The sequence below is a fragment of the Eschrichtius robustus genome, chromosome 15, assembly GCF_028021215.1.
Source record: "Eschrichtius robustus isolate mEscRob2 chromosome 15, mEscRob2.pri, whole genome shotgun sequence".
In the NCBI taxonomy this organism is placed as follows: Eukaryota; Metazoa; Chordata; class Mammalia; order Artiodactyla; family Eschrichtiidae; genus Eschrichtius; species Eschrichtius robustus.
In genome coordinates, this window is record NC_090838.1 from 61,211,476 (window position 1) to 61,231,122 (window position 19,647).

Genomic DNA, 19,647 nt, shown 5'->3' on the forward strand with positions numbered 1-19,647 from the left:
TGCTGGAGGGCAGTTTGGAAACATATATCAACAGCTAAAAAATGTTCATTCCCTTTCACTTAGTAATTCTACTCCCAGGAATCCATCCTAAGAAAACAACCAGAAATGAGCCATTTAGTTTTCTGCAGCACATGTGAAATTGACAGCGCATCCATCACGATGTTGGGCTCTGGTTGCGTCATAATACACGTTTAGGATGTGGACTGACAATGGAAGCTAGCTCATAATTTAGCGCTGAATGAAAAGAGGCACAAAAACGTATACAATATACATACACATAGAGTAATAGACCGTGATTTCTGTGGGTGGTGGGATTGATTTTTAATATCCTCATTGTCCTTTCTGTTTTTTACAATCAGCACTTAACCAATTTTATAATCATAAACAAAAGCTACGTGTCTTTCAGTGTGGGGTGTGTGCGATGTCGAGTCTCCAGGACGACTGGGCCGCGGGGGTGGGGTGGCAGGCTGGGCGGCGCCGGGGCCGAGGGGGCGAGCGGGACCGACCCCGCGACCCTCGCCCGAGAGCGCCCGCCCGCCCCCCGGAGCGCGAGCTGGAACCTCGGCGGGCGGGCGGCACCCCGCGGGCGGCAGCGCCTCTCAGGGGTCGTCCCCATGCGGCTGGCGGAGCAGGTGTCGGCCAGCTGCGGCGACTCGGCGGCCCGGCGGCCCAGGTGGGCCTGGGAGCGGGTGTGCGGGCGTCGGGGCGCGGGAAACCGCTCGGGCCTCCCGGAGCGGCCGGCCGTGGGGCGGCGGGGGTCGGCCGGGTCAGGCTCGCCTCCTGCAAGGTGCCCGGGGCCCTCGACGACGGTCGTGTCCCCATTGCCCTGCCGCGCAGCGCGCCCTGGCCCGGCCTCCAGAAAGGCCTTCGTGCACGTGGGGGCCTGGCCCGCGCGGGCCCCGCAGGCCGCCGCTGCCCGGCTCACTCCCGCCTTCCTCCCCGCGCCTGCTCTAGCTCCGTGAGTCTAGCCGAGGTGTGGGACCAGAGGGCGATCGGGCGCTACCACGAGCTGTTCGCGGCCTCGCTGGGCAACCTGGAATGGTTGCGATTCTGTCTAAATCGGCACCGTGGGGAAATCCCGGCCGATGACAAGGTAAGGCCTCGGAGCTCAGGGGCGGGGACCGAAATCGTCTCCACCCCGCAGAGAGCTCCGTACGTAGTAGTTACCTGGCGAAGAGTGACAGTGGCGCATCCGGAGATGTCCTTTTCTGGGGAGATGGTCCTAATTCACCTTCCGACTGTCTGGAAGGCCATCTGGGGGAGCGGGGAAGGGTGAGCGATACGGGAGTGGGAAAGGGGTACGTGCGATTCCCCGGGGGCACAGAGAAGAGGGGGAGGGTAACCCCAAGAAGTTGCTCTCTGGGTTAGGCTGTGGGCCCTGGGGTGCCAGTCCTGCTCAGCCTCTTCCTGCCTCCTCTGGCCCCGACAGGGTTTCACTGCCATCCACTTTGCAGCCCAGAGCGGCAGGCTTGCATGCCTACAGGTCTTGGTAGAGGAGTACAAGTTTCCCGCGGACCTGCCCACCAACGATGGCCAGACACCTCTACACCTTGTCATCCACAGTGACAACAAGACCATGGCCCTCCCCTGCATTCACTATCTGATTAAGCAAGGGGCGGCCCTCAACACGTGAGTCCAGCCTATGAGGGGAGAGTGACTTGGAGGCTGGGCAGATAAGAACCCCACTTCCAGGCAGGCAGATCCAAGCAGGACAGTCAGAGGGGCTGTGGGGTGACAAGGATTGGTTCCCACATGAACAGTCAGAGAGCCCACATGGTGTCGTGGTTAAGAGATTTGGGGAGAGGACAGACCTAGTTCGTGTCCCAGCTTTGCTGCCTGCTACCAGACAGAAAAACCTCAGGCAAGTCACTCAACCCTAAGCCTCAGTGCTCCGGTTCCCAAACCTGTCTGTACACTGGAATCACCTGGGGAGCTTCAAAAATACCAATGCCTGTGTTCCAATCCAAAGGTTGTCATTTAATTGGTCTGAGGTGTGGCCTGGACTCTGGAAGGCTCAAAAGGTCCCCAGCTATTTCTCATTTGCAGCAGAGTGTGGGAACTACTGCCTCAGTGTCTTCAACTGAAATTTGGGGGGATGACAGTGCCTATCACGTGAGACTATTGTGATAGTTGAGAAAATGCATGGAAAGTGCATGGATGGCGTATAGGAGACTGCATTCATTCAAAATACTTATCCAGCATGTAATGTGCTAAGTGCTGGGCCAGAGTTGAGGAATACAATGGTGAACATACAGCAATGGTCCCTGCCCTCGTAAAGCTGATATACTAGTGCAGGAGCAGACAGCCAATTAGCAAACTAATAAATGAACAAAATGACAGAATGTGGTAAGTGGTTATGAAGGGTATAAACAGGGTGGTGGGGTGGTGAGTAAAGCGGGCAGGGAGGAGATCTATTTGGGAAGAGCAGTTACCTCTAAGGAGAGAATGGAGAGGTGAGCCAGCCTAGCAAAGCCAAGGAAAAGTGTTCCAGGCAGAGGTGTAAAGGCCATGCTGGGAGAGAGTGGGGCAAGGTCAGAGGACAAAGTTGGGGAGGAAGCAGGGCCCCGGCCACGCAGGCCTTGTGGGCCATGGCTAGGTGTGGGGAAGGGGCAGGAGGGCTGAGTGGTTTAAGGAGAGATGAGGTTAGGGGTCTCCGAGCTCCAGCCAACCAGCTCTCCTTCTGGCATTTCCTCACGGTCACATACCCCATAATAAGACCTGCTGTTCACTTAGTCCAAACCCTCCTTCTACAGTTGAAGAAACTGAGGTACAGAGAGGAGAAGGGACATGCCAGGGTCACCCAGTGGACGGGTGGCAGAGCAGCCTGGAAGCTGGTTGGCTCACCTGACAGGCAGATGCCCTTGGTCCTTCCTTTCTGCCCTCCTCCCCCCGGCGGGGCCCTCCACAGTCAGACATGCAACGGCTCCGCACCCCTGCACCTGGCAGCCCGCGAGGGCCTGCTGAGCTGTGTGAAGGTCCTGGTGCAGAAAGGTGCTAATGTTCATGCCCAAGATGCCAGGGGCTGCAAGCCCATCGACTACTGCAAAATATGGAACCACCGCATCTGTGCCCGGTGAGGCTGTGAGAACCACCCCTGCCTGTCACCCTTCCCCAGTGCCCTCACCCAGAGCTGAGCATGTAAGAGGAGGGTCTGGGGGTGAGTCTGCAGAGGGGGCCTCTCCCCAAGATGCTATTCCCAGGGCTCTCCACAGGGCCTCACCCCTGGGGCTTAGCACTGCCGTGAGGCCCCAACTCATCAGCAGGAGGGTGGTGATCCCGCAGACGCTTCAGCCAGCGGGGCCTCGGGCAGTGCGGATGGGTCGTCTCGCTCATCTCATCTCTGGCAGCTCTGCCCACTCCCACCCAGGCCCTCAGCAGCAGCCAGTCCTCCCTGCCCAGGACGAAGCTCAGTCACTGGGGAATGACACCCCCCCCCCCACCTCGGCACCAGGTTCTTGAAGGATGCCATGTGGCAACAGGACAAGAAGGACTTTGCCCATGAGATGGGGAAACTGAAGAGGCTCAAGAAGCAGCTGGCGCTCACGGAGGAGGACTGCCTGACTGAGTATCAGGTAAGGGGTAGGGCCAGTAGGACGGGCAGGGGCACCGGCCGTCCAGGCGTGTGAGCAGAGGAGGCAGGGACCCACATGCGCAGTTAGTTAGAAGAGTGGCTAGAAGTGGTCCCACCCAGAAAGAGCCTCCCTCGCTCGCTCCTCTGAGGAGGAGGGCTCCAGGAGGGTGCCGAAGGGATAATGCTCAAGGGGACTCTTTAAAGGTGGGCGGCCGTTGGCCATATGAAGAATCAGGAAAGGACTAACCTGGTAGAAGGAACAGAGAGCCCTGTGGAGAGGCATAGGGGCACATGAGAGCATGGAGTTTGTCAAGAAGTGCAAATTCAGTACAGCCAGGGAATCAGATGTGAGCTGGAGACTGACAAGCTAGAGACCCGGCAGGGGCCCAGATCAATGTCAGACCTCAGCTGGGACAGAAAAGGAGAATAAAGGATTTTAAGCAGGTATAACTACATAGGATGTAAGAACCAGAAAACCCCAAAAGAAGATGCTGGGAATCCTAAGTGGATCCAGGAGTTGGGAGGGCTTCGGGGCTGGCAAAATCCGGTACTCCAGCTCTGTTCCAGCTGCATTCCTCGCCAAATTTCCCTGTCCTACCCTCCGTTGTCAGTGTCACCCAGCCTTCATAGTCATGTATGTATCCAGAGGAGGCAAAGCCCATCTGTTCCTGTGGCTCTAAGATTTCCCAGAAGCCCCTTGAAGATCTCCCCTTATCTCTTATTGGCCTCAACTGGATCATGTGTCCATTCTTGTTCCAATCCCTAGAGCTAAAAGAAAGCCATGTGTTGACTGACTTAGGTCTGGGGCGAGGCTGATGGAATTATTATGATTGGCTTAGCCTAATCGGAGCCTAAATCTGAAGCTGGGTCAATCTCCAAACCACCTGACTGCTTAGCAACAGTCTGGGAAGTGAGACACTGAGACGGGGAGGGGAAAGGGGTCGGTTCTGTGACAACGAGTTGAAGGTTCAGCTCTAGTGGAGGCAAGGACAGAGAGCATCACCACCCAGCCTGGAGAGCCAGCCAAAACTGTCTCTCTCCCTACACTGACCACTCAAGGCCCACCACTTCCAAGAAGCCTGCCCAGATTAGCTCCATCCAGTTCCTAGCCTTCCAAACTTTTCTGCTTTCTCCTTCCAGGGTCAAGGATAAGTCTGCATCACTCATTTGCCTTTTTCCCCATCAACCCAGAGACTCTTAGGGCAGGACATGTCTCCACCATCAGACTGGGAACTCCTTTAGTGGGGGTGGAGGCTGGTCTCCCCCATTAAGACTCAAGTTTTTCCATAGGGCAGGGACTGTGTCTCCCCCCTCAAGTTGGAGACCTCACCTAGGGCAGAGGCTGTATCTCCATCAGATTGGAGGTCTCTCCTATGGGAAAGGCTCTGTCTGTCCCATGAGCCCAGGGGCCCCCTCCAGGCAGTGGCTATCTCCCCATCAGAACAAGGGCTCCCACAGGCAGGGGTTTCTCTCATCAGACTCCGGGCTCCCCGGAGACAGGAAGGTATCTACTCAGTCAGAAACTTGAGGTTTCCAGGGCTGCAGCCACCGGGCCTCCTTCCACAGAAGCACAGGGGGAGTAGCCCTCCAGAACTATCTTGTGCCTTCTGATATTGCAGAAAGAGCAGCAAATTCTGAGAGAAGCTGACTTCAAGAAGTGGCTCCATCGCAAGCTGCTGCCCCAAGGCCAATCCCTGATCCGCAACACTCAGGGAGAGCCCCGTCCTCCACCCCAGGCCACTGTGCTCTCCAAGACCCCCAAGCACCGGGCACTGTGGCCTCCCAAGAGCGTCTACCCCTCCCGAGCAGCGCGCCTGCGACAGACGCTGCAGCCCAGTCAGCCCTCCGTGATGCCTATACCCACCTGCAAGCAGCCCATGGTCAGGCGGCCCAAGGTGTGGAATCTCAGCAACAACCCTGTCAGGTCCCCCACCGCCCAGATCGGCTACCCGCAGGGCATCCGCCTGGGCGTGCATCCCGACCCCAGGCCGGAGCACGACTTCCGCTGCTTCCTCGAGGTGAGGTCTGACGGGCACGGTGGTGCGCTCCTGCACACGGTGGCCGGCAACCAGGTGGTGCCTGTGCCCCGGCTGCCTTTAGAGGTGATAATCCGCGAGCTGTACCCGTCGGTGCAGCCGTGCAGGATGAAGGTGCCCCAGGGCTTCTGTTCTGTCACCATGAGAGAGGTGCCCCGGAAGCGGCGCCTGGGTGATGGCACCTTCTGGACCGACACTCTGAGCATGAACCTGCGAGAGACATTTGACGAAGGCTTCCTGGCAGCTGTGCGAGCCCATCAAGGGCTCCCCACTCTGCCCTCCCCCAAACCACCCCACACTTAAACTTATTTTGGTAGCCTCCCGACTGGAGGCTGCCCAGTGAAGGCTGAGGTGTGGTGATTCTGTATGGATGGGGAGGAAGGGGGAGTGCCCACAGGCTGCCCACCCCCAAGCTCAAGGATCGGAGCCCCCTCCCCGACAAAACCCAGCTCCCAGGTCTCCCTTCTCTCCACAAAGGAATCTCTTCGACCCCCCAGGAGATCCAAGTTAGGGCAGTAGCCCAAGGCTCAGAGTGGGGATCCTTCTCTATCCTGGGCCCTACCATTGTAAAAGTGACACCTTGGTGTCCCCATTTCCCCTCCTCACACCCAACAGCTCACCAGGGACAAGGATTCCAGGATGAGGGACCACTGGGAAATTCTGCCTCTTGTTCATATTAAGTCCTTCCTGCTGCAGGTTCTAAGCCTCACTCTGCATCTCCAGATCCAGAACAGGGAGGAAGAGAGCTAATGTGTCACCCTGCCATTGGATTCCCTGCCACTATGGGCTGCCATCCTTCATTCCCAGCTGCCACTGGGGTTTCTGCAGTACAGGGAGGCACAGGCAGCCTTTCTGGAGAAGAGAGGGAGGACGTATGGCTTCAGTTTGAGACTGAAAGCACGTGTACTTTCTTCAGGAAGCTATCCTGGGTCCCCTGCTATCCCCTGTACACACCACTACAAATCATTCATTAAACAAACATTTATTGAGTACTTTCTATGTGCCAGGTGCCAAGCTAGGCACGGTTGATACAAAAATTAAAGGACAATCCCTGCCCTCAAGGAGCTTACAGTCTAATGGGGAGATAAACCAGTAAGCAGGCAAGTAAGCCCAGAGTGATCTGTGTGGTGTTCTGGAGGGAGAGGGGACATTCAAAGTTCCTTGGAGGAAGTGAAATCTAAGTTGAGAACTGACAGAGAAGGTACTCAGGTGAGCAGAAGAAAGGGAATTAAAGTGGGATCTCCGGATACAGGAGGCTGACAATCAGAATGCAAGGTGGCAAGTGATGAGGCCAGAGAGGCGAGCAAGAACCGGGACACCACGAGCCTCACAAGCCATGCTAAGGGGTCTGGACTTTATCCTGAGGACAGAGGGGAGCCATGGAAGGTTGTAAGCCAGGGAGTGACGGGATCAACCATGCATTAGAAAGACATCTCTGGCTGCGGGATAGAGAAGCAGAAGGAGGCTGTCACAATAATCCAGGTGAAAGCTGCTGACAGTGGGAGTGGCTCAAATCGAGAGATGTTAAGAAGGTAAACTTGACAGTTGTTAGAGACTGGATGTCAGGGCAGAAAGAGAAAGCAGGTTTCTGGTCGGCTCCTGAGTGATCTTGGGGCCAAGGCAGGTACCCAAAAAAGGCAGGTTGCAAAGGACAGCACCAAGTGCTATCTGGGCCATGAGAGTTGTCTGTGTGCCCAAAGGCAGCAGAACTGTGGTTCAGAGGACCGGGAGGGATGCTGGGGCTGGCTGTCAGCTCTCAATTCCTTGAAGCCATCAGCACGGATGGGCTCCTCCAGGGAACCCACGACCGAACCCTGAGAAACCCCACTGCGCAGGGGGTGAGTGGAGGGGCCTGCACAGGACCCGGAAAGGAGCAGCCAGAGAGGGAGAACCAGCCACGGAAGTGCTCGGGACGCTGGGGGTGACGAGCCCTGCCCGATGCTGCACAGACCCAGAAAGAGGAGATATGAAGAGGGTCCGCTGGACTTAGCACAAGGACACTGGCAACCCCCAGAACACTGGCAGTGGAGTGAATGGAGGGCAAAGCCACACCATTGGGGTGAGAAACAAAGAAATGGACAGCAAGGGAGAGCAAGGCCAGCTGCTGGCCTGCAGTCAGGACACTGGCCTCCAGTGTCCTCCAGCTTGTCCTCCCTTGTCTGCATAGGACAAAAGGGCCTGGCAATCTCCGTGCCACTGAGAGAAGGCCAAAGTGTGCGGCTCCTCCCCAGGAAAGGGGAAGGCTGGTATTTTTAAGAGAATGGGAATGCTAAACCCAAGGAAATGAAGGGCTGTGGTGGGACTTGAGGCTGGATGTAGAGGTAAGATTTTCAAGCTCAGAGGTCTTCCCTGTGGCTGAAAGGTACCACATGTGTGCAGTCCATCTCTGCACCTGTCTGCTTGGCTCTGAGGTATAGGACATGTCCGGTAATGGCTCTCGTGGGGACTTCATTCGCATATGTACTGCTGAGTACTTGCAAGGCACTGTAGTTGGAATGCAAGGTCAACAAATGCTGGCCTGTGCCCAGGACCTGGCCTGCCTTTTTAGAAGACTGATCACCTCCCCAGAAGTCAAGACCACTCAGAAGAGAGGGCCAGCCCTTGTGTGCTCTTAGATGACAAACAGCTTCTTTCACCAGCCCTGTTTCTTACAAAACAGGCTGTAGCCCAGGCTGCCAGGAAGCCAATTTTTAATGTTTCTCCTCGAGCCTGAGATAGAATTCAGCCAGAAACCACTCCTCTTCCCTACGGGAAGACTTATAAATAGGATACTGTACATGTTCTCCTGAAAAATCTAACCCAGTCCCACACCATCCCCTCTCTGCCCTCAGTCTGACAGTCACGGAGCCTTGGGGAAAGAAGAGATGGAAGGAGAGAGAAGGGGATTAAGAAAGGCTGCATCCATCCCCACTCCCCTGCCCCCCCCACCCCGCCTCCCACTCCAGGCTCGGCTCCTCATCTCTGTCCCCTTCCCACTAAGGGCCACAAGAACAGTCCCTTCGGAAAGGCAAGACCCCAAACCCAGAAAAGGAGCCCCTGGCGCAGAAAAGCCAGTCCAGGCGGAAGGTCAGCAGGAAAAAAGGAAGATGAACTTTCAGGGTATTAAGGCAAACAGGGCCACCTAGAATCTTTATTCAAACGGGAATCAGCACTTGGACAGAAATCACAGTTCAACAGCAAAAACTTTCTCTTGCAAGTGCTAAGCCACGGCCCCTCCCCATGGCCATCTGCTCACAGCAGTTACCACTGTCTGCTCTCCAGCTTCACGGCCCCTGCCCTGCCTGCCCTGGCTGAGCCAGAACTCCGGACCCATCACAGGAGGGGGCGGGAGGGCCACAGGAGCTCCGCTTCTGCACACCCGGGTGGACCACGGCCTCCTGGCTAAGCAGGCACCGCATCCTCCCTGGCGCCCTCTGAGGTCTCAGCCTCTGGCAGCATCAGATCTGAGCCAAGCTGAGCCTCCTGAGGACGGTGGGGATGGGGACTTCCGGGGGAGTCGAGGGAAGGAGGACCAGGGCTGGGGGAAGGTGCCTTCCAGCTCCCGGCCCCCACCTAGTACAGAGGCCCAGGGGCCTGGCTCTCCTTATCTCGCCCCAGCATCCCCTCCACAGAAGTTCAGTACATCTTCTGCCGACTGGGTAGAATGGCCTCTTTGATGAAGGAGAAGACAACCAGGATCCCTAAGCGTTTGCCCCGCTTGCCTTTGGTGAAGTAATTGGAGACCACGTCATCTGTGGAGACACAGGAAGGGAGATGAGTGTGTGTGTGTGTGTTTGTGTGTGTGGTGTGGGTGTGGGTGTGTGTGGGTGTGGGTGTGTGTGGGTGTGTGTGTGTGTGTGTGTGTGAGAGAGAGAGAACACAGCTCTGCCCACCCAGAGTCCAAGTGTCTCCATCACAGGGCGGGCTCCAGCTCCCCCAGCAACTCAGGCCTTGCTGGCGTCCTCCCACCATGCCTCCCACCTTACAAACCCCTTCTCACCTCCGGGCTGCATGGTGGAGGGCAGGACGTTCTCCCCAGCCGACAGTGACACAAAGAACGCAAACGGGATTATCCACAGACAGAAAGTGAAATAGGCCAGGACCTGGCAACAGAGACACTGAGATGAGGGTGCCCCTGGAGATGCCAAGGCTGGGCCAGGTGTGCTCACCATGTATCTTAGAGAGGCGGTCAAGCGTGCCCCACACTTGATCTCTGAAGGGGACCAGGGCCCGGGAAGCAGAGACAGGACACCCCCAGATATGGAGAAAATTCAGTGGGAAAAGGTGGAGACCAAAGATGACCGCGTGGCCACAATCCCCAAATCGTGGTCACTAGGACAAGCATCTCCTCTGAACCGAAGGAGGCAGATGGAGGGCAAAACCATGAATGACCCATGTTCCCTAGAGAAGTGACCTTGTTCTTCCCCAGGGGTTCAAGCTGGAGTAGCAAGGCTCGGGGTTGCAGCACCCCCCTGCCCTGTGAGGTCTGCGTCAGACCAGGCCACCCCCCCACCCCCTCCTGACCTTAGGATGTTAGGCTGGGATGCTGGGAGCCCCAGAGGACTCACTGGGAGACAGCAGTGTCCTCCCCACCTCAGCCAAACCGGTCCTGCTCCTCATCCTCACTGCTTTCTAAAATCATCTATACCATTTTTTAAAAAGATGTGTCATCCCTGAATAAACTCAGTTTCAAATCATAGCCAAGTTCACAAAGAAATCATGCAAGTCCCTTTTACTCGCTCTGTCCCGGTTAGTAGTTTGATGACGTACTGAATACTTCTTACCTCTGAGAAGGGATAATATTCCTCTGCAAAAAACTGGAACGCTAGGTAATGATTCACCACCACTAGCCCTGTTGAGGGAATGAAGAGTCATTTATTGTAGGGCGGATAACATAAAGCAGACTTTCAACCTTCACAAGGCCCTGGAGGTTGGAAGCCGAGTCTTAGTCCTGACTTCACACCCAGCTCAGAGTATGGCTCCGTGCCAAGCGCACTACTCTCCAGAAGCCAGTTTCCCGTCTGCTAGAATGGAAGAACTAGCCCCCACCTGCCCGCTGCAGAGGGCACTCATGAATCCAATTAGAAGTAGGTAAAACACTCTTTGAATATTATAAAAATGAGACTCCAGTGCTACACACTCCAAAGCACGGTGCCAATTGACCTGGTCTTTAGCGGCCGTGAGTCCTGAAGAGAGCTCCGCAGGGCTGTGTGGGAGGATGTCACGGGCGTGCAGAGCACACGCTCCCAAGGAGTCCACTCCAGACGGGGTGTTTGCTAGACAGTTTGCAGTGCAATCTTAGGGTTCCTCAAAATTCTGGGGGAGGGGTCCGTCCTCAGGATAAGGTTCACTGGTGTGAACTGGTATGTTCTGGATCCCACCACCTCCTTAGCATGCAGCCAAATTCAGAGAGAGATCCTGGGGACTCACTGCTCAGAGACAGGCATTCCTGCCGGTTCCCACGGTGAGGTGAAGGGCAGGCACCAGAACAAGGCATCCCCTCACACCCAACACCCCTCACATACACCTCACAGCCCACTGCCACGAATCTTTCCTCTTTTCTCCTCTCTTGCCTCTCCCCTTCTAAGGCAGAGAACCACAGCTCTGCCGTTCCTAGCCACGCTCTAGGGCGAGGGCGTACTGGAAGATAGGATGGTACCTGACACCCACAGATCTTCAGAAAAACTCTCCCGGGCATCTAGAGGGCAAGTCAGGGGAGTGACAAAGGGAAGCCAAGGGAGCTCCCCAACGGGTGGGGGGATTGGGGAGCGCCTTCCCCCCCGGGAAGATGCAAGAGGAGCCTGGTCTCCAGGGAAGGACTCCTCACACCAATCCCCGCAGAACAAATCCTTTGGTGGAATCACACCAAGGCACTCAGTCCTGGCTTTAACACTGTGCCCTCCTGTGAATAACAGTCTCTTTCCAGATTCTCTCACAGAAATAGAAAAGCAGCTCTAAGAAACCCCAATCAATCTGATATCTTGACCAAAGGCTATGATGACCAGTAATGATTAAAGGGAGAAAAGGCAATCCCGGTAACCAGATACTGTCTAGAACCTTTTCCGAGAATAACTATAGCATCTGTGTGCCAAATGAGTCTCCTAAACATCATTGAACAGATGGAGAAGCTAAGGCCAGAGAGGGGAAATGACTCCCCGGGGTCAGAAACTGGTGGCAGAGCAAAGGCAGGAAAGCCAGGGTCCTCCGAACACTGGGGTCTGTCAACCCCAAGGCAGCTGTCTGCAGGGAGCCCCAGAGCCCCAGGAGGCTCGTCTTAATCATGACTTTGGGCCAGAGGACTGGATGGGGAGCTGCCTGCAGGCCAGGGAAAGGCTTTGGGCTTTTCCTGGCCAAGTGGTTTCTTAGGGGCTATAACTGCTCAGCCAACCCACCTCTTTTCCCTTCTCAAACCCTTTGTCAAACTTATCTCCCTAGGAAAGCCCTCCCTTTCTGAGTATCCCAGCCCCCCAAATTCTAGTCACTAGAGCCAACGTGGGCTCTAGGCTGCTCATGTGTGAGAACCCCAACCTCCAATCAGCCTGGCCTCCTGCAGGACCTCAGTGGTTTGCCTCTTTTCTTTATATCCCTTTCAGTGCCCTAGACTGAGCTGGGCACATCCAACCACCTCAGCTGCCTCCCCAACTATGTCCCCTCTCACCGCACGACAGGATGAAGTTAGGCGAGGTCAGCATGATGAAGGGGAAGGTCTGGAGGAGGCCAAAGTAGACAAGGTTGGTGAAGAGGCCCACACCAATCATGTAGGTGGGGAAGCGCTCAAAAACGTAGAGGCCAATCAGCACAGCTGTGGAGAACTGAAAACAACCAGAGGCACACAGTGCAGGGAGCTTCTTCCAGGCAGCCTTTCTGGACTCACTAACCCCCAGCCTACTCAGGGCAACACTCTGCTCATGTTTCAGTCTCTCCTTGTTTCACAGCCACAGTTCTGACCTCCCTAGCTAGTCTCTCAGCTCCCAAAGGGCAGCACTTTTTAATCTCAAAGTTTGTTTGACAGCAACCCACAGTAAGAAAAATAGTTTACACTGTGACCCCAACACATGTACATATACATGATCAAAGTTCAGATTTCAATTCTAGTCTTTCCCATTCCTTTTTCTTTTTAATGCTGATAATGATCTACTGAATTGACTGCACAACCCAATAATGAATCCTTCCTGCAGTTTGAAAAACATTGTTCTGAAGGACTTATAGCTGTCAGTGCTCAACAAAAGGCAGGCAGTCGGTTGAATGAAGGTCTAATTCCTGTACCAACACCCATGAGCTGGGCCTCTGAAGCCAGAGCTGAGAGCTATGGTCTTGTCTCCACCACTAACTCCCATGCCCAAAGTGGAAGTGGCTGCCCCCAGCCCCTCCCCAGCCTTTCCTGCAGCTGCAGAAATCTATCCACCAGCAGTCACTCCTGTGGCTTGGACATCAATGGCAAGGATTGTGTCTTCAGGAAGAGAAGCCTTCCACAAGCCCTGAGCAGGCCAGGGCCAGGGGCAGGGAAGGTGTCTCCCTCTTAGAACAAGTCACTTGATCCAGTTAGAAAGAGGGCAATGAACAAGTACTCAAAACTGTCCTTAAGGTTCCTCTCAGTTCTAAATGCTGTAAGCAGAGCAAGGGGCTAAGACCACTGAAGGCGGTCAAACAAAGGCAAAGCCACAGTCCTGTCAACAGAGAATGGGCACTCAGCTCTCGCCTTAAGGAACCAAGAACGAGGCCCGCAGTGAAGCGATGCCACTTGGGGAAGGAGGCAGGGAAGACCTAGGCCCAGGAGAGCAGACCCAGGGGACAAGGCACAGGGCAGGGAGGTAGGGGGTGGTACTCTCAGGAAACAGCAAGGACAGAGGTCTCATCACCCAGGCCAAACTTTCCCCACTTCCTCCTTTTGAGGCAGGGCAAGAGTGAGGGGGATCCTGGGGAAAACTGCCACTTACCCAGATCATGTATTTTATGATCCTGCTGGTGGCCACTGTGTATTCTTCTATCAATTCTGCCAGGTAATAGAGTCCGGCCGCTGGCGGAGGGAAGCAAGCAGGGAGAACATTAGCTAGGGTCACTCCCACCATCCTGATCACCCCTCTCTCTGCAGCTGGATTCCACTCAACCTTTCATGACTCCATTAGGTAAGGAACATACCAAACAATCCGTGTTACCCTCCCAAGTCGGAAGTAAAACTTTGTCAGGGCAACTAAGGAGAGATTTCATAAAAGTGAATGGAAACCTGTATTTGATGCCTCAGCACAAACCTAACCTCTGGCCCATAAAAGGGAATTTCTTTCACTCATTCAATAAATATCCGTTGGCATTTAGTATGCGCCAGGTGCTGGGCTGAGAGCTGAGTACAGTACGAGACAGACGAGGTCCCTTCCCTGACCAGCTTTGCGGGGGTGGGGGGTGTTGAGTGGGAAGGGGAGTCAGACTATCCCAGTAGGACAAGTCAAACCCCATAAGGAGGGCTTCCCGGAGGAGGTGAAGTCTCAGCTGAGATCAAGAGTAGGAACTAGCCAAAAAGGTAAAGCCCGTCAAAGTCAGAGTGCGAAGCACCAAGGGCCCGAGGCGAAAGGGTAGGTGTCTGGGAAAAGTTCGGTGCGGTCGGCCCCGCGACGGAGGGCGCGGCAGCGGTTGGCCATGCGCGGGCAAGGGGCACTTGACTCAGTCACTCCCGGGCACCGCTGGGGCGGACTCTGCGACTCCTGGAAGGACCCGAGGTCAGGCTAGGCTACTGGGGTCAGGAGGAGGGGCAGGACCAGGCGGGGCAGGCAGGGGGATGCAAAGGCCGGAAGGACCGGGCGGGGGTCTCCCGGCTCTCTCCGGCGCCCTCGTGATGCGACCCCCGGCGAGCACAGATGCCAGAGCTGGAGCCCGCGCGGGCCGGGGTCGCGCACTCTCACCGACGGCCAGCGTGATGAAGGCCACCTGGATGAAGAGCGACAGCCAGCTCAGCACATACATGAACCACATGGCGCCCCCGCCCCGGCCGCCCGCCCGCCGGGACGGGCCTGCGCGCTCGGGCTCCGGCAACACGGAGCCACCGCTACCGCCGCCGCGTCCCCGCCCCTCGGACGGTCGTGCGCCGCCGCCGAGAGCAGCCCGGCCCGAGCACCGCCCCCAGCCGGGTCCGGACTAGCGCCCCCCGCCGGCGCGGAGGGCCAACCGCTGCTGCCCAGATCGGCGCGCGCCCGCGGACCGCTGGGCTCCCGAGGCTGCAAGGAGGGGACGGTAGACGATGCATCCCCGGGGAGGCGGGACGGTCCTGAGGCGCGGGTTCGCGGCGCTAGTACCGGAGCTTGGAACGTAGCCTCCGGCCCCTCCCTGTGCACTCCTGCGCCAGCCTGGAGGGTGGTCCAGGGAAGGGGAGGGCCTCCCGACCCCTCCCCAGCAACCTCGGGCCAGAAGCCTCCAGGCAGGTTGCCCAGGCCTTTCTTTTGCTCCCGCAGGTAACAGGAACAAAACCGTTGAGTGCCTAACGTGTGCCAGGCACTGTGCTAAAAGCTAGGCTGTAGGTTCATGATGGAAATTAATCCGATGATGTAGACCAGGGCCTAGGAAGGTTACTTTGCCTCAGGTGATTGTACATCTAGGAAGAGGCACAGGTAGGAATTGGGGCACCTTTGATTAGTCATCCTCAAGCCTAACTCTCCCTCTCTGTTGACTTCGCCCATTAGGCGCTGAATGCATTTACTACACCTCTGGAAGAGCTAACTGAGGGGCCCCAAGGAGCAGGGCAGCCCTTGTCAAGAAGTCCCCCATCTGGTGGCTGAGACAGGCATGCCAAAATAACGTATAACGGGCCCCTGGTATGTTTCTTATCTCAGAATATTTTTCATGTATAAAAATAAATACATATTCCTCAAAAAAATTAAACATAGAATTACCATGCTATCAAGAAATTCCACTCCTGGGTGTATACCCAAAAGTACTGAAAGGAGGGATTCAAAGAAATATTTGCACACGCATGTTCATAGCAGCATTATTCACAATAGTCAAAAGGCGGAAACAACTCAAAACAACAGATGAATGGATAAACAAAATGGTATGTGCATGCAATGGAATATTATTCAGCCTTGAAAGACATGAAATTCTGATGCATGCTACAACGTGGGTGAACCTTGAGGACATTATGCTAAGTGAAAGAAGCCAGACGCAAAAGGACAAATATTGTACGAGTCCACTCATCTGAGGTATCTAGAATAGTCAAATGCATAGAGACAGAAAGTAGAATGGTGGTTGGTTGGGGGAGGGTGGGACAGAGGGCAATAGGGAGTTATTGTTTGATGGGTACACAGTTTCAGTTTGGGAAGATGGAAAAGTTCTGGAGATGGCTGGTAGTGATGATTGCACGACATTGTGAATGTACCTAATGCCACTGATCTGTACATTTTAAATGGTTCAAATGGTAAATTTTATGTTATGTATAGTTTACCACGATTAAAAAATACATAAGATTACAAAGCAAAGAAATTACACTGAAATACAGATATCAAAAAAATTTTTAGAAAACTGTGTGGTATAATAATATATATGCTTCTTTATTAATGCATAACATAACCCAATCTAACAGAAAGTCTAGCAACTACCTCCCAGTGACATAATAAGAAACATATATTTGGTCTCTGCCCCCAGTTCCTGACACAGAACTCCTAAATTCCTCGGAATTTCCTGGGTGATAGGAACATCTTCTGTTCTAATGAGGTGACTCTTGGTGGGCTCCTGGTTAGCTGCAGTAAGGGGGCTGGTCACCAGATTGGAAGCTTGGAACTGTTTCTTTTTTGGCCACACTGCGTGACTTGTGGGATTTTAGTTCCCCGACCAGGGATCGAACCCGGGCCATCAGCAGTGAGAGCGAGGAGTCCTAATCACTGGACCTCCAGGGAATGCCCTAGACGCTTGGAACTTTCAATCCTACCCTCCATCCTCCAGGTAGGGGAGAGGGACTGGACATTGAGTTAATAATCATGAGGAAGCCTCCATGAAAATCTCTAAACCATAGGGTTCAGAATGGAAAGTCAGACAGAAGTGTGGTACCACAGGGACCCATGACTGTGGCTGGAATCTGAATTGAAGGCAGTGTTGTGGGACTAGGGTCTTAAAGCTGTGGAGTCTGACGATAACTCCAGGTAGATAGTCTCAGAATTGAATAAAATTATAGGACACCCAGTTGGTGCCCAGAGAGTCGGAAAATTGATTGATGTGGGGAAAAAACCTACACATTTGGTGTCAGAAGTGTGGTGAGTAAAGAAGCAGTTTTCCTTTACTACCACAATGACAAAGGAGGGATGAGTGTAAATATTTTCAAAATATCTTCAATCATATAAGAAGAGAAAGTCACAGATATTGCCAACTACTGTGAGTTTGTTGCCTGCATTCATAATGGAAGGAAATGTTAAATTTCAGTTAGACCTTAGTGTAAATAAAGAGGGAAACTTTTTCCCCTTCCAATTTTCTAGAGTCCTTCAGTTTGTCTCCCTGAATTTTATATCTGCTGACTTCTTAGGGGTCCCTACACCCCCGGTTAAGAATTTCTGAGGGCTGTGTATAAGGAGAAGTGGGACCTTAAATGACTGTGTGCTTGGACTTCCCTAGTGGTCCAGTGGTTTGGACTTCCCTAGTGGTCCAGTGGTTAAGACTGCACACTTCTACTGCAGGGGGTGCAGGGGGTGCGGGTTTAATCCCTGGTCAGAGAAGGGGAAGTTCCTTGTGCCGCCATGCGATGCGACCAAAAAAAAAAAAAGACTGTGTGCTTATTTACAAGGCTCTTCATTACAGCACCGGGAGAGATTGAAAACAACCTAAATGTTCATTATTAGGAAACTGGACAAGTACGTTTTGGTACATTATAAAACAGAGCCATAAAAACAATCGAGGATGCTCTTTATGTACCCATAGAGGAGGATCCTCTTTTGAAAAAAGCAAAAGAATCTGCACAGATATTTCTTTATATGGAATATCTCTGGAAGAGTCCATTAAAAAATGGTAACTTTGCTTGCCTCCTAGGAAGAGAAAGAGTGGGGTTCAAGAGTAAGAGAGGGCATTTCCTCCATATTCCTTTTTATATCCTTAAAGCATTGAACTATGTAAATATATGTAAATGTATTACCTATTCATGAATTAAGTTTAAAATTTAAATGTTTGTAGTATGTTGGACCTGCTAGGATGTCTCAAATTGTCTGTCGTGTTAATCAGTCCCTTTGTGAGAAAAGCATGTGGAGCCTTACAGGTAAGTCAGCTAACCTTGGATCACATGACCTGGCCACCCCTGATTGGCCCAATAGGGGAGCTTCATGGTTAAGTCTTTTCTGTTGGGGAGTTTGTATTTGAGACGCAGAAGCATCAGTGAGTAGAAGCACAATAAAATCTCAATTCGTCTTCGTTTTTCCTAAACGTTATCCTCCCAAGGAGGGAGGAAAATATAAAAGTATTCTCCCACTCCTCCCCAGAATTGTAGATAAGGGAAACTTGAGGCTGGAAAATGTTAAGGGCATTCAGATGGCTGACCCAGGACTGTTATTCCAGAGCTGGGCATTTTTACTTCCCCACAGTCTCAGAGCCAAAACTGGCCCCAGGGACCAAGGCTGAGGATTCATGTTTCCTCTGGACAGCAGGAAGAAACCATGATTTCCCAAGAAGGTGGGGCAGGGTTCATGAAGGCTCTTTGGGACCTGTGCTTAGGCAGGAGGTCACCAGGATGAAAAAAACAACCTCTCTTGAAGGAGGGATGGGGTGAAGCAGAAGGGCTCCCATGCTCATTTCAAGGAACTCAAGAGTGAAAAGATTTGTAGGTTCAAAAGTTTGTTGATTTACATATTGACAGACCTCAGTAACTACATACACTTATACCAATGTTACACATACTCCTTTAACTTTTACTGATTCACAGGCTCATATGTTACCATTTGATTTCCGCATGTGTGGGGATCAGTTCCCATACATCTCATGACGATGTTCTAGGGAAATTAGCTCTTTCAACATCATGTGGATCTCTTCCTCATAAAACAATCATTGCCTTTTGTTTCTTTTTATACTTTCTATAAGTGCACTCTAGTGCACGTATAGTGTTCTTACTCTGCGCCAGACACTGTTCTGAGTGATTTGTATGTTTTAACCCATTTAACACTCATGTCTAGCATAGGACATAATGCTATTACTGTCTCCATTTCACAGATGAGAAACGAAAGCTCAGAGAGGTTCAACACCTTATCTAAGGTCGCACAGCTAGTACTTGGAGGAGCTGGGGTTTGAATCTGGACAGTCTGGCTCCAGACCCACGTGGTTTTCTCTGGTCTCTTTAACTAACCTGCTGTCAGGGTGATTCTGCCTGCCTGGTCGTGGGCTGGGCCCTGCTTTATCTCCCTGCAGGCTGCCTGGTCCCCTGGCTCTTCCTTGTATCCCTCTGCCTTTAGCCTTATAGGAGCTAATGAATAGACAGCAGGGTTCTGGCTTTGGCCACCTCTGTTCACCTCCAGTTCCCTTCAGCATCTTCACTAGCTAACCTTCTCACATTCTCACACACTTACACCTTCACTGCACCCAAGGCTGGGGACTGGCTTTAGTTGGTTCTGTGGTCCCAGTGGTTATCTGGCTGGGGCCTGAGCATCCCTAGGTGCTCAGAAGGGCGGGGAAGCGTGGAATGAAGAGGCTGGGCAGTGCGGGACCCTGCAGCTCAAGTGCCCCTGACCTGGCTATGTTCGCTGCCGCCCTCTAGTGGCGGCCAGAGGACCTGAAGAGGACCAAAGCCAGGGCCGGTTCTAGAGAGAGCGAGCGCACACGTGCACGCTTACACTGCACACAGTTGGAGACAGGGTCTCCGTCAGCATCCGGGCCTCTGCTGCCCCTGCCTGGATTGGCTACAGACAAGGATGGTTGTGTGAGAGACACCATGGAGTCAGAGACAGGCAGGGACAGGCCTGGAGATCCAGGCCCCTCTTCCCTCCTCTCGTCCCGCTGTGTAGCTCTTGCCCCTTTCCTGGCCAGCGCCCCGGCGGCAACAGAAGCACAGTGTTGGGGTAGGTACCTGCCGCCCCCCTCCCACTCTATCCCTAACACGTACAATGTCCCCTC

At 53.6% G+C, this 19,647-nt stretch overlaps 2 protein-coding genes across 2 annotated transcripts; one reads left to right on the forward strand and one right to left on the reverse strand.

The window, feature by feature from the left end:
• The first annotated feature begins 421 nt into the window (after positions 1 to 421).
• Positions 422 to 5,910, forward strand: ANKRD53 (ankyrin repeat domain 53). Its single transcript, XM_068564163.1, has 5 exons — positions 422 to 1,093; positions 1,430 to 1,629; positions 2,909 to 3,073; positions 3,452 to 3,572; positions 5,191 to 5,910. Exons 1-5 carry the CDS (start codon positions 422 to 424, stop codon positions 5,908 to 5,910), a joined length of 1,878 nt encoding a protein of 625 aa, XP_068420264.1.
• Positions 5,911 to 8,699: 2,789 nt separating this feature from the next.
• On the reverse strand, positions 8,700 to 14,641 carry TEX261 (testis expressed 261). Its single transcript, XM_068564627.1, has 6 exons — positions 14,481 to 14,641; positions 13,524 to 13,603; positions 12,245 to 12,398; positions 10,371 to 10,438; positions 9,587 to 9,689; positions 8,700 to 9,338 (listed from the first exon to the last, which is right to left on the reverse strand). The coding sequence occupies exons 1-6, from the start codon at positions 14,548 to 14,550 to the stop codon at positions 9,223 to 9,225; spliced, it is 591 nt and encodes a 196-aa protein (XP_068420728.1). The 5' UTR covers positions 14,551 to 14,641; the 3' UTR covers positions 8,700 to 9,222.
• Positions 14,642 to 19,647: the final 5,006 nt, after the last annotated feature.

Coding starts and splice junctions, on each gene's coding strand:
- TEX261 (XM_068564627.1), bottom strand. CDS start 14,550: ATGTGGTTCATGTATGTGCTGAGCTGGCTGTCGCTCTTCATCCAGGTG. Junction 12,399..13,523: donor TCATAAAATACATGATCTGG/GTAAGTGGCAGT, acceptor GGTTGTTTTCAG/TTCTCCACAGCTGTGCTGAT. Junction 9,339..9,586: donor CTCCACCATGCAGCCCGGAG/GTGAGAAGGGGT, acceptor GTGTCTCCACAG/ATGACGTGGTCTCCAATTAC.
- ANKRD53 (XM_068564163.1), top strand. CDS start 422: ATGTCGAGTCTCCAGGACGACTGGGCCGCGGGGGTGGGGTGGCAGGCT. Junction 1,630..2,908: donor CAAGGGGCGGCCCTCAACAC/GTGAGTCCAGCC, acceptor GGCCCTCCACAG/TCAGACATGCAACGGCTCCG. Junction 3,573..5,190: donor ACTGCCTGACTGAGTATCAG/GTAAGGGGTAGG, acceptor CTGATATTGCAG/AAAGAGCAGCAAATTCTGAG.